The sequence below is a fragment of the Bos grunniens genome, chromosome X, assembly GCF_055505025.1.
Source record: "Bos grunniens cultivar Pamir isolate PY7600 chromosome X, Bosgru_T2T1.0, whole genome shotgun sequence".
NCBI classification, from domain to species: Eukaryota; Metazoa; Chordata; class Mammalia; order Artiodactyla; family Bovidae; genus Bos; species Bos grunniens.
The window spans coordinates 105,132,841-105,144,330 of record NC_141194.1 but is presented as its reverse complement, the minus strand read 5'-3'; the positions used below and the strand labels follow the sequence as shown (position 1 = coordinate 105,144,330).

General features: G+C 55.5%; 1 protein-coding gene and 1 pseudogene across 1 annotated transcript; one reads left to right on the top strand and one right to left on the bottom strand.

Annotated features, from left to right (window-relative positions):
• Positions 1-3,625: 3,625 nt before the first annotated feature.
• LOC147340994 (melanoma-associated antigen 10-like) lies at positions 3,626-4,388 on the bottom strand (annotated as a pseudogene).
• A 3,856-nt stretch (positions 4,389-8,244) lies between these two features.
• On the top strand, positions 8,245-9,484 carry LOC147340993 (melanoma-associated antigen 10-like). Its single transcript, XM_086389404.1, has one exon. The coding sequence runs from the start codon at positions 8,260-8,262 to the stop codon at positions 9,052-9,054; it is 795 nt and encodes a 264-aa protein (XP_086245530.1). The 5' UTR covers positions 8,245-8,259; the 3' UTR covers positions 9,055-9,484.
• The last annotated feature ends 2,006 nt before the right edge of the window (positions 9,485-11,490 follow it).

The following is an 11,490-nucleotide window of genomic DNA, read 5'->3' as shown; positions in this document are numbered from 1 at the left end:
TAGGTGCTTTTCAAGGGGTCTCCTTTATACACACTCACTCCCAGGGGCAGTTCTTGAGTTGTTGAGCTAGATGTGACCAAAGGATGCCCCCGTCTACCTGTACTTGAAAATGGATGAGAGTCTGGGTGTGGAACTGGATGAAACCCAAGTGAGAGTCACCTGTCTTCACAGCACATGGACGATAGGGCAGTGGGTTTGGAGATGTGTGTTCTCTGACCTTTGTGGGCCACTCTTCTTCAAAATCACCATGTAGGGGACAGACCAGCACCTTGGAAAGGCCCACGTGTGAGGACCCTAGGGCACTGTCCCCCTAAGGACAGTGTCTCCCTAGTTCTGCCACTCAGCAGGGTCATTTGCCCTGTGTGAGGGCCACAGCCTGGTGTCTGAAAGGGGAGAGCTAAGAGGGTATGGAAGAGGCTCTCCCAGGGCATTTCGGCCTGAGGACTGGTGGCCAGAATGGAGCTTGCAGGCCTCGACTTGGGCTTGCTCCCTTGCCTTTGTGCTCCTAAACAGGTTGACAAGGCATTCCTTCAGGTCAGTTCATCTGACTGGAACATGACCCTGGAGGCTGTGATTGTCGGTGGAGACCTCTGGTCGTTCCTCTGAAGGGGACCAGAGACTGGTATCTGTGGGCAGCCTGGCTAGGTGGCCTTTCCTGCCCCCACCCACCCTGACTCGGGGCCCCTCCTAGACCCCTGGGTCCTGAGGGAGCTGCGTTTTCTGGTCCCCACCCTCCAGGCACCACCTGGGGCCTGGCAGTGGGTTCACATGGCACCGAGGAGTCTTTGTCAGCTGGTGCTCGGAACACATGTATTGTGCACACACAAACTCTCATGACATCACAGGCCTGCCCTTCTCAGCCTAGCTCTCCTGCCCCTGCACTTGGCGTCCCCACCCCGGTGTCCGCAGTGCAGAGGCCCTCCAGCTGCTGCCCTCCCTCACTGAAGCTGGAGAGACCTGGAGCCTCGGGGGTCTGCCTGTGTTACCTTCCCTCCCATATCAGAGGAGGCTCCTATAGGAGCCTTATCCCAGTGGGTACTGGGACCATACAGTCAGGCCCTCCTCCCTCCTGCTCAGTGAGAAGCTGGTCAGCCTGGCAGGTTCAGTTGGGCAGGAGGCCCCATGGCAGCAGCAAGGACAGGGCACTGCCCTCACTTGGGAGGTACTGGGACTGGACAGAGACACCGGCCCCTGGCAGAGTCAGTTCTCAGCAAAGCACAGAGCAGCCCACAGTGCTTCTGATTCGCCTTGTCCCCTTCCTTCTGCCAGCCTGCTTTTTGTCACCCCAGAGACATCGTGTAGCACTAAGAGGAAGACGTGAGATGTCGGAAGGATGGGCCACAGCCTGGGCTGGGCGGGGAGGGCCGGGGCTCCAGAGGAATTGAGACCAGGGCTCTAAGCCCACGCTGGCCTTCACTAGCAGGTGGTTTTGGGAAGATGCCCAAGCCCCATGGCCTCAGTTCTTCGTCTGGGAGGCGAGCGGGTATGAGGAGCCCTGTGTGTTGGGTTGCAGGATGGGCCCGAGGGACAGTACAGAGCTCATAGGGCCTGGCGGCTGTTGGCACTGTGATGACAGGACAGGAATCTCGCACACTGCTGCCCCCAGACACTCCTCCACTCTCCACTGTGGGATGGGGTTGGCTGCTTTGTGGTCCAGGCATGTCAGAGAATAGGACCCTCAATAGGATGTGGAATAGCTAATCAGCCAAACAGGATGTTTCATAAATAAAACTAAGAAACTTTTCTACTTAGACCATAGTGGACCATAGTGTTTGTCACTCAGTCATGTCTGACTCTTTGCAATTCTGTGGACTGTAGCCTGCCAGTCTCCCCTGTCCATGGAATTCCTCAGGCAAGAATACTGGAGTGGGTTGCCATGCCCTTCTCTAGGCAATCTTCCTGACCCAGGAATCGAACCTGGGTCTCCCACAATGCAAACAGATTCTTCATCATTTTAGCTACCTGTTAAGCCCCATTTCCAGTTAGAGGACCTGTTAAATTTGGGTGTGGAGGAGTGTACCACCAGGACTCAAGCTGCTATAGGAAATAGAAGCAAGAACCAGTCTTTGCCTCTGCCTCAGCTGGTCTTCCAACCAAACCATTACTTTCCTTCATTGCAGCCCCAACAAAGGTCAATTCATTGATTATGATGGGCAAGTACAATCAAGATAATTTAAAGCTAATTAACACCTTATGATCTGAATCCCCTGGACCAGGAAAAAGAGGGTAGTTTCATGGATTTCTTGGGCACCACTTCAAGGGAGTGCGACCAAGTTCTGCAGAATTCCTAGCAGATATGGGGTATGACGGAAAAGGCAATGGCACCCCACTCCAGTACTCTTGCCTGGAAAATCCCATGGATGGTGGAGCCTGGTAGGCTGCAGTCCATGGGGTCGCTAAGAGTCGGATACGACTGAGCGACTTCACTTTCACTTTTCACTTTCACCCATTGGAGAAGGAAATGGCAACCCACTCCAGTGTTCTTGCCTGGAGAATCCCAGGGACAGGGGAGCCTGGTGGGCTGCCGTCTATGGGGTCGCACAGAGTCGGACACGACTGAGGCGACTTAGCAGCAGTAGTAGCAGCATGGGGTATGAAAACACCTCATTTGCCCCTGTGATCAACAGCAATGCGACAAGAGCCAGGGCCCCTTCCTTCCTGCCCAAGAAAGAGATCTCTCTGGACTTTATCCAAGATGCAAAAGGACACCTCACAGCAATGATCCATTTCAGAATTTCCCGTCACCCCCCAGACACACTGTCTGCAAGTCTGAGGGCTGCCACCACCCAGCCTCATCACAATCACCTCCCACAGAAGGAACCCAGCTTTCCCAAGCTCCAAACCACCCTGGCTCAGGCACCAACACCCCAACACTCCTCCTGTAACCCCACCACCCCGCCCTGGGTTGCATTGTTCATTGCGACTAGGGGATGTCTTTCCACCTTCCTCATGTGACTGCAGCTCCTAGATCGTCACTCTAGGTGTGGGGGTGTCCTGCTTCTCCTAGTGTCCCCACTGCTAACACAGCATTTCACAGAGCAGAGGCTCCATAAAGGTCTTTGGAATACATGAGCCAGTGAGCAGGGGGCTCAATTAATTATCTGCTACTTCCTAAAATAACCCAGGCAAATCCAAATAAAGAGAGATAATTTAGTTTTAGAAAATGACACACAAGAAGGACAGAACCATGAATTCACTACAATTACTTTTATCATCTAATTCTTCCTGCATCAATATTACTGCTAAGTAGGCTCACTTTTCCACAACAGTTCCAATTCCAATTCCATTGCATCCTGTTCAGGACCACAAAACACAATGGAAGAGTCTCCAGTCTCTTTTACAAAACAGTGAAGCTCTTGTTCCTGAACTGGGTAAGCACAAACACACTGTGATCAACATCATTCACTAAGTTAAGACACTGAAGTCTATTTAGCCTTCTACGACAATAATCAAAGTTTGAAAGTTCTCTAAAGAAAACAGATGAATCCCCATGTCATCATAGAGAACAGGAACCCAAAGATGCTATACACCAGTTTCCCCAACTGGCCTGGGCCAGCACTTCTGAGAAGGCTGATCTCTCCCTCTTCAATCACAGAGGGAAGGATCACCTGGATGCTGCTCTGGCTCAGGCCGCCTCGTCCTCCTCCCTTGCAGCCTCTGTAGACAGGGGTGGGAAGGCCCTCAAAGCCCTTTGTTTGACCCTGAGCAGAAATGCCATGACTTCCCACTTGCTGGTCTCTGCATAGGCCTGGGGAACCCACAGGAACTCAGAGCGGGCAGGGTGGCTGTCAGGCACCTGCCGGTATGCCAGGTACCCCTCCTGCACCCACGTGTGGGTAAGCAGCTCCCTGGGCTCCCCAAAGTTGCAGTGCTCACTCTTGACACACACACCCATCCTGCTGAGTGCTCCCCAGACCTTCTCCTCAGGGGCGTGGTCTGCATTCCACATGATGAGGCTGAGGACCAGCACCAGGAGGCTGGCCCTGGGCAGGCCCTGCCCACTGTTCAGCATCACATCATAGGTGAGGCCCATGGTGGGGACCATGATGTAGATGTGCTCCCTGGGTTCCACCTTCTTCACCTCCACACCACAGACCAGCTGCAGGCACTGTGAGGCTTGGCTGAAGACTGCCGGAAAGTGCTCCTGGTTATCCCTAAGGGCCTTCTTTAGCATTTTCACCTGGGAGGTCAGCTCCTTGGCTGGATACTTGAGCAGCAGGAACTTAATCAGGTTGGCCACCATCTCATTCAGAGCTACCGGGGGCAAGGGCAGAGACTGGTGGGGGGGCAGATGCAGTCTCCCCTGCCTCAGGCCCCAAGAGCTGAGCCTCCACTGGGCCCTGGGCCTGGGTCCTAAGTTCTTCCTCGGGCTTGCTCAGCTCACTCATCTCGACCATGAGGGCGATGCCTGGGATCAAACCACAGCCTGAGGCAGGAGTGAGGCGGGGGTGGGGGGGGGGAGATGGGCACATATGGGGACCACGGGCCTGGATGGTGGAGACAGGGGCTGTGAACAGCCTCAGCTGAAAACCACAGCCTGGACGGCCACAGGCCACTTACACATCTCCTCTTGAAAGGTGCTCTCAGACTTCACAGGGGCAAGCCTCCAGGGCATCCAGTCCCCTGGCTACCTGAAGAAGGAAGTGAGGTGTCTCCCCAGGGTGCAGTCAGCACAGTCCAAGATTTCCACAACTGACAAGGTAGTGGGATTAGGCCCTTGTGGGGTCCCCTCTGTTCTGGGATGGGGAGCCCCTGGTGCACACTCAGGGCACCCTCCTCATCTTGACTCCTGGTACTGCCTGGACCACCTCTGCTCTCTGACTTCAGGACATGGCCCTCAGACCTCTGCTTTTGCCTCCTGGTTCCTGGAGCTCCTGTGAGAGAAAGGGAGGAGGCAGCTGGGGGTATCCTGTGGCACAGCCCTGAGCCTTCTCTGACGGTACGAGCAGTGGACTCTGTGAGGTCCCCTCAGTTTTGTGTGGTGGGAGGTCCCCTCAGGGCTCTCTTGCAGTGCTCACCTTTCCCCTGGTACAATCTGGTCCCTACCCTCTGGGGACCTGCAAGGAAACTCAGAACAAGACCCTAGCCTGAACAAAAAGTGCTGAGGGGCCCCACATGAGGCTGCACCTGCCCAAGGAATCCCGTGGGTCCTAGGCTGGGGAGATGCTCGGTCCTCAACTCCTCCTCACGTCCTGCCTGGCCTCCCAGCACTGACCACAGGGGCGGGGGTCTGCTTAGTCCTCCATCAGGGTTGGTGTGTCCAGCCTCTGCTAACCTGAAGCCATCTGCACTCCACCCGAAAAACCTCATCTCACGAGGTCCCTAGGCCAGATGTCAAGAAACTGCTCACCCTGCTCACCCTGCTCTGGGCCCTCCAAGACCCTCCTGCAAGGGCCAAGATCCCTCCCTGTTGGGGTCTAACTGCCTCTGTTCCTCCTCGCATGGAGCCTGTACTCCAGGCAAGACCTGCAAGTGTCCTGTCTGCAATCTGGAGGCTCTGCTGCTTTCACCTGTCTCTCTGACAGGGATGTCAGGCAATGCGGCATGAGGTCGTCCTGCCTGGGGACTACCAGGGTTCCCTCTGGTCTGAGATCTGACTACCCTCAGTCCTCACTCAGGGTGTTCACCTTGACTTCTGGTGGACCTAGGCTCTGTCCTCTCCCCACCAGGAAAGGTGGGAAGAGGTCCCTGCTCCTCACACCAGGTCCCCACTCTCACAGACCCGGATCTCAGGAAGACAGGACAGACCTAGTGTGCTCTTCTCACCCCTAGGGCTCCCAGGGCCGATAACAGGGGCTGAGATCTGTGGGGTTCCATCAGTCTTACCTTGGGGTCCCTAGAGTCTTCACTTGGGGTCCCTTCAGTCATCCCTCAGGGACCTCAACTTGTCTCTGTGTAGGACTTTGGATTCTCTCCTCTCCCCACTCATGCCCCATCCCTTATGTCAGGACCCCAGTTTCTCTGAGACCTGGATGTCAGGAAGTCAGCCCCCTATACCAGGTCCGCAGTCTCTCTGACACCCGGATGTCAGGAAACGCAGCATGGTTCGTCTGCCCTATGTCCTCCCAGGGCCCACTCTGCTCTGCGGTCCAGCAGCCCCTGAGTCCTCCCTCAGTGTCCTCACCTTGACCCTCAAAATAACTAAGATCTTCCCGCCTGCCCATCTGAGGCCCTGCCCCTTCTAACAGTTGCCTAATGTCTCTGAGACGCAGATGCGCAAGTCAGAACAGGCTGCCAAGTGCTCATCCCACCACCAAGGTGGCCCAGGGTTGACAGCAGGGGCAGGGATCAGTGGGGTTGCCTTTCATCATCCCTCAGGGACCACATCTTGAGCCCTGACAGATCTGGGGATGCCCTTTGTGTTGACCAGAGGCGGGACCCTCACATCAAGGCTCAGGGAGCACAGAGGGTGGATGAGCACATGTTGCATTTCCTGACATCCAGGTCTCAGAGAAACTGGGGACCTGGGAAAGGGGGCGTGGCCTCAGGTGAGCAGAGGGAAGAAGCCCGGCTCCTCCAGAGTTTCAAGTTGAGGACCCTGAGGGAGGACTGAGCGGGCTCTGGACCCCAATCGGAGGAGACCTCAGAGAAGCTTGTAGCTGCTGCCGGTCCTTGGCGGCCCTGGGGTAGGATGAGTCCAATGTGCGGGGTTTCACTTCCTCATATCCGGATCTCAGACTGGAGACCTGGTTAGGCGGCCTGACTTCCTGACGTCCGGATCTCAGACTGGGGACCTTGCATATGGGGCGGGGCCTTAGGTGGTCCAATTCCCAGGTCTGGTGGGGTGTCAGGTTGAGGACCCTGAGGAGGAACTAGAGGACCCTGAACTCCAATCAGAGGACACCTCAGAGAAGCTCATCTCTGCCGTCAGTCCAGGGCAACTGTGGGGGTAGGATGAGCACAGCAGGCATGGTCTGACTTCCTGACATCCGGGTCTTGGAGAGACTGGGGCCCTGGTATAAGGGGCGGGGCTTCAGCTGGGGAGAGGCGAGAATCCCAGGTCCCGGCCGGAGGCAGGTGAGGTGCCTGAAGGAGGACTGAGGGGACCCTGCATGAGGACCGATGGAACCCCACAGATCCCCGCCCCTGTAGTCGGCCCTGGGAGCACATTCTGTCTGTCTGCCTTTCTCACATGCTCGTCTCAGAGAGACTGGGGATCTATTGAAAGCGGAGGGGTCTCAAAATGGCGGACGGGACAGTCTCCGGTCCTGCCTGAGGGCCAGGCTGCATGCAAGGATGGACTGAGGCGGAAAGACCCCAACAGGGAGGCAGGGATCCTAGCCCTTGTGGGGACTCTTGGAGGCCCTAGAGTGGGGTGAGCAGTTTCTTGACTTCTGGCTTAGGGACCTCGGGAGGTGAGGTTTTTTCTGGGCGGAGGGCAGAGGCTTCAGGTCGGCAGAGGCTGAACTCCCCAAACCCGAGGGAGGACTAAGCAGACCCCCCCACTGTGGTCAGTGCTGGGAGGCCAGGCAGGACGTGAGGAGGAGCTGATGACCGAGCATCTCCCCAGCCTAGGACCCACAGGAAGCCCTGGGCAGGTTCGGCAGCGTGTGGAGCCCCTCAGCGCTTTCTGTGGAGGCTGGGATCTTGTTCTGAATTTCCATGCAGGTCCCCAGAGGGGAGGGACCAGGTCGTGCCAGGGGCAAGGTGAGCACTACAAGGGAGCCCTGAGGGGACCTCCCGCCACACAACTGGGGGGACCTCACAGAGTCCACCCCTCGTACTGTCACAGAAGGCTCAGGGCAGTGCCACAGGATACCCCCGAGCTGCCCCCTCCCTTTTTCTCACAGGAGCTGCAGGAACCAGGAGGCGAAGGCAGAGGGCTGCGGCTGGTGTCCTGAGGTCAGAGGGCAGAGGAGGTCCAGGCAGTACCAGGGGTCAAGGTGAGGAGGGTACCCTGAGTGTGCACCAGGGGCTCCCCACCCCAGAACAGAAGGGACCGCACAAGGGCCTAATCCCCCACCTTGTCAGCCTTGGAAATCTTGGACTGTGCTGACTGCACCCTGCGGAGCCACCTCACTTCCTCCTTCCGGTAGCCAGGGGACTGGCTGCCCTGGAGGCTTGCCTCTGTGAGGTCTGAGAGCACCCACCCCTCAAGAGGAGACCTGTAGGTTGCCTGTGTCAGTCCGCCCAGGGTGTGGTGCTCAGCTGAGGCCATTCACAGCCCCTCTCTCCCCCAGCCTGGCCTGTGGTCCCCATCTGTCACCCTGGCTGACTCCTGTCTGTGGTTTGATCCCAGGCATCGCGCTCGTGGTCGAGATGAGTGAACTGAGCAAGCCCGAGGAAGATTTTCAGGACCCTGGCGAGGCCCAGGGCCCGGTGAATGTGCAGCTCTTGGGGGCTGAGGCAGGGGTGGCTGCATCCGCCTCGGCCTCCTCCCCCACAGTGTCCTCCTTAGGCACTGGGGAGTCCTTGCCCCAGGAAGCGCTGAATGAGATGATAGCTAGCCTAATGAAGTTCCTGCTCCTCAAGTATCGAGCCAAGGAGCTGACCTCCCAGGCGGAAATGCTGAATAAGGTCCTCAGGGATAACCAGGAATACTTCCCGGTGGTCTTCAACCAAGCCTCGCAGTGCCTGCAGCTGGTCTTTGGCGTGGAAGTGAAGGAGGTGGACCCCAGGGAGCACATCTACATCATGGTCCCCATCCTGGGCCTCACCTGCAACGCAATGCTGAACAGTGGGCAGAGCATCCCCAAGGCTGGCCTCCTGGTGCTGGTCCTCAACCTGATCATGCGGAATGGAGACCGTGCCCCTGAGGAGAAGGTCTGGGGAGCACTCAGCAGATTGGGTGTGTGTGTCGGGAGTGTGCACTGCATCTTTGGGGAGCCCAGGGCGCTTCTGACCCACGTGTGGGTGCAGGAGGGGTACCTGGAGTACCGGCAGGTGCCTTACAGCCACCCTGCTCGCTATGAGTTCCTGTGGGGTCCCCGGGCTTATGCGGAGACCAGCAAGTGGGAAGTCATGGCATTTCTGCTCAGGGTCAAACAAAGGGCTTTGAGGACCTTCCCACTGCAGTCTGCAGAGGCTGCAAGGGAGGAGGATGAGGTGGCCTGAGCCAGAGCAGCATCCAGGTGATCCTTGGCTCTGAGATTGAAGAGGGAGCGGTCAGCCTTCTCAGAAGTGAGGGCCTGGGGCAGTTTGGGGAACCAGTGTATCAGCTTCTTTGCATTCCTGTTCTGTACGATGATGTGGAGATTCACCAGTTCTCCTTAGAAAATTTTCAAACTTTGATTGTTTTCATAGAAGGCTAAATAAACTTCAGTGTCTTAGCTTCGTGAATGATGCTGATCACAGTGCGTTTGTGCTTACCCAGTTCATGAGCAAGAGTTTTGCTGTTTCGTAAAAGAGATCGGAAACTCTTCCATTGTATTTTGTGGTCCTGAACAGGATGCAATGGAATTGGAATTAGAACTGTTGTGGAAAAGTGAGCTTGCTTAGCAGTAATATTGATGATGGAAGAGATGATAAAAGTAATTGTAGTGAATTCATGGTTCTGTCCTTCTTGTGTGTCATTTTCAAAAACTAAATAATCTCTTGTTCATTTGGATTTGCCTGGGTTATTTAAGGAATTAGCAGATAATGAATTGAGCCCCCCGCTCACTGCCTTGTGTATTCCGAAGACCTTTATGGAGCCACTGCTCCATGAAAGGCTGGGTTAGCAGTGGGGACACTAGGAGAAGCCGGACACCCCCCACACCATGAGCGATGATCTAGGAGCCGTAGTCACACGAAGAAGGTGGAGAGAAGTCCCCTAGTCACACTAAACCAGGCAACACAGGGCGGGGCGGTCAGGCTCCTAGAGGAATGCTGGAATGTCAGTGTCTGAGCCAGGGCGTTCTGGGGGCTTTGGGAAGCTGGGTTCCTTCTGTGGGAGGTGATCGTGATGAGGCTGCGTGGTGGCATCCCTCAGACTTGCAGGCAGTGTGTCTTGGGGGTGACGGGAAAGTCTGAAACAGATCATTGCTGTGAGGTATCCTTTTGCATCTTGGATAAAACACAGAGAGATCTCTTTCTCGGGCAGGAAAGAAGGGGTCCTGACTGTTGTTGCATTGGTGTTGACCACAGGGGAAAAGGATGTGTTTTCTACCACTGCACCACCATCTGCTTGGAATCCTGGAGAAGAGCAAATGTTGCTTTGAAGTATGGCCCAGCAGTCCCTGGGCTGGCCCTCTACTCTCTGTCCTGGGAAAGCAGATTACCAAGTATATTGAAATGACCATTTATTTGGTCATCTGGACTTTATTTTGGCCACTTGTGCACATGCTCTAGATTTCAGAGGGATGAAATGAGTGAAGAGAAGCTGCCAAGTGGAGAAATCCTGCTGGGTGACTGGATCCTGGGAACTTTGATTCCCAGCTGGGAAAGACACTGCTCCGCACCCCTCAAACACACGCATACACCCAGGTTGAATAATATAACCCCTAAGAGGAAAACACACAGAGCAGCGATTTTGACGGTTTTTTAATTTATCTTAGACTCAGAGTCTGAGATCCAAATGACAAAAGAGATACGTACTAGCCAGAAAAGATGCAACATCCACCAGCGTCCGTGGCTTCAGGCAGGTTCAGAAGTGTGGAGGCAGCAGAGACTCAACAGGTTAAGGCTGTGCCTGGCATCAAATGACAGGAGCGAGTTCTGGGCCTAAGGAGGTGGTGAGGTTACTGCAGTGCGGTGTGCGGGTGGGTGCAGGGGGCTGAAGGGGCCGCTCTCCCTGCTGAGTGCCAGAGAACAACGGGAACAGATGTGATTCTGGCCGCGTACGTGGCATCTGCCACATAGTCAGTGGACACTTGGAAATGGTTGAGAATTTCAAGACCCGTGTGACCCGCTCAGACTCTCTTCCCCAAAACAAAGGAGATTGTGTCATTATAAGTTCTAACCGCTGCTCTTTGTTGAGCATCTGCTAGGCAGTGTGGAATTGGAGAGCTGTCAGGCGTTCAGTTGGGGAAGGCAATGGCACCCCACTCCAGTACTCTTGCCTGGAAAATCCCATGGATGGAGGAGCCTGGTAGGCTGCAGTCCATGGGGTCGCTACGAGTCGGACATGACTGAGCAACTTCACTTTCACTTTTCACTTGCATGCATTGGAGAAGGAAATGGCAACCCACTCCAGTGTTCTTGCCTGGAGAATCCCAGGGACGGGGGAGCCTGGTGGGCTGCTGTCTGTGGGGTGGAGCAGAGTCGGACACGACTGAAGCGACTTAGCAGCAGCAGCAGCAGCAGCAGCAGGTGTTCAGTCACTTCTTGTCTTCCTCTCTCCATGCACACATGGGGACACGGCCCTGCCAAGGCCTCTTCACTTTGGAAGGGTCATGTGATGACCCGTGACCAGTGAATTTGGAAAAGAAGCATTTTTTTTTTTTTTTGTCACGACCATTTGTTTTGAAGGGACACAGGTGCCTGGGAGTTAATCATCAAGTCAGGACAACACACAGACATAGACAACTCTGAGTGAGGCTTCTCTCCCAGAGACTAAAGTCCTGCACTTCT

Excerpts from the sequence above, each read along its gene's own strand:
- LOC147340993 (XM_086389404.1), top strand. The coding sequence starts at position 8,260 with ATGAGTGAACTGAGCAAGCCCGAGGAAGATTTTCAGGACCCTGGCGAG.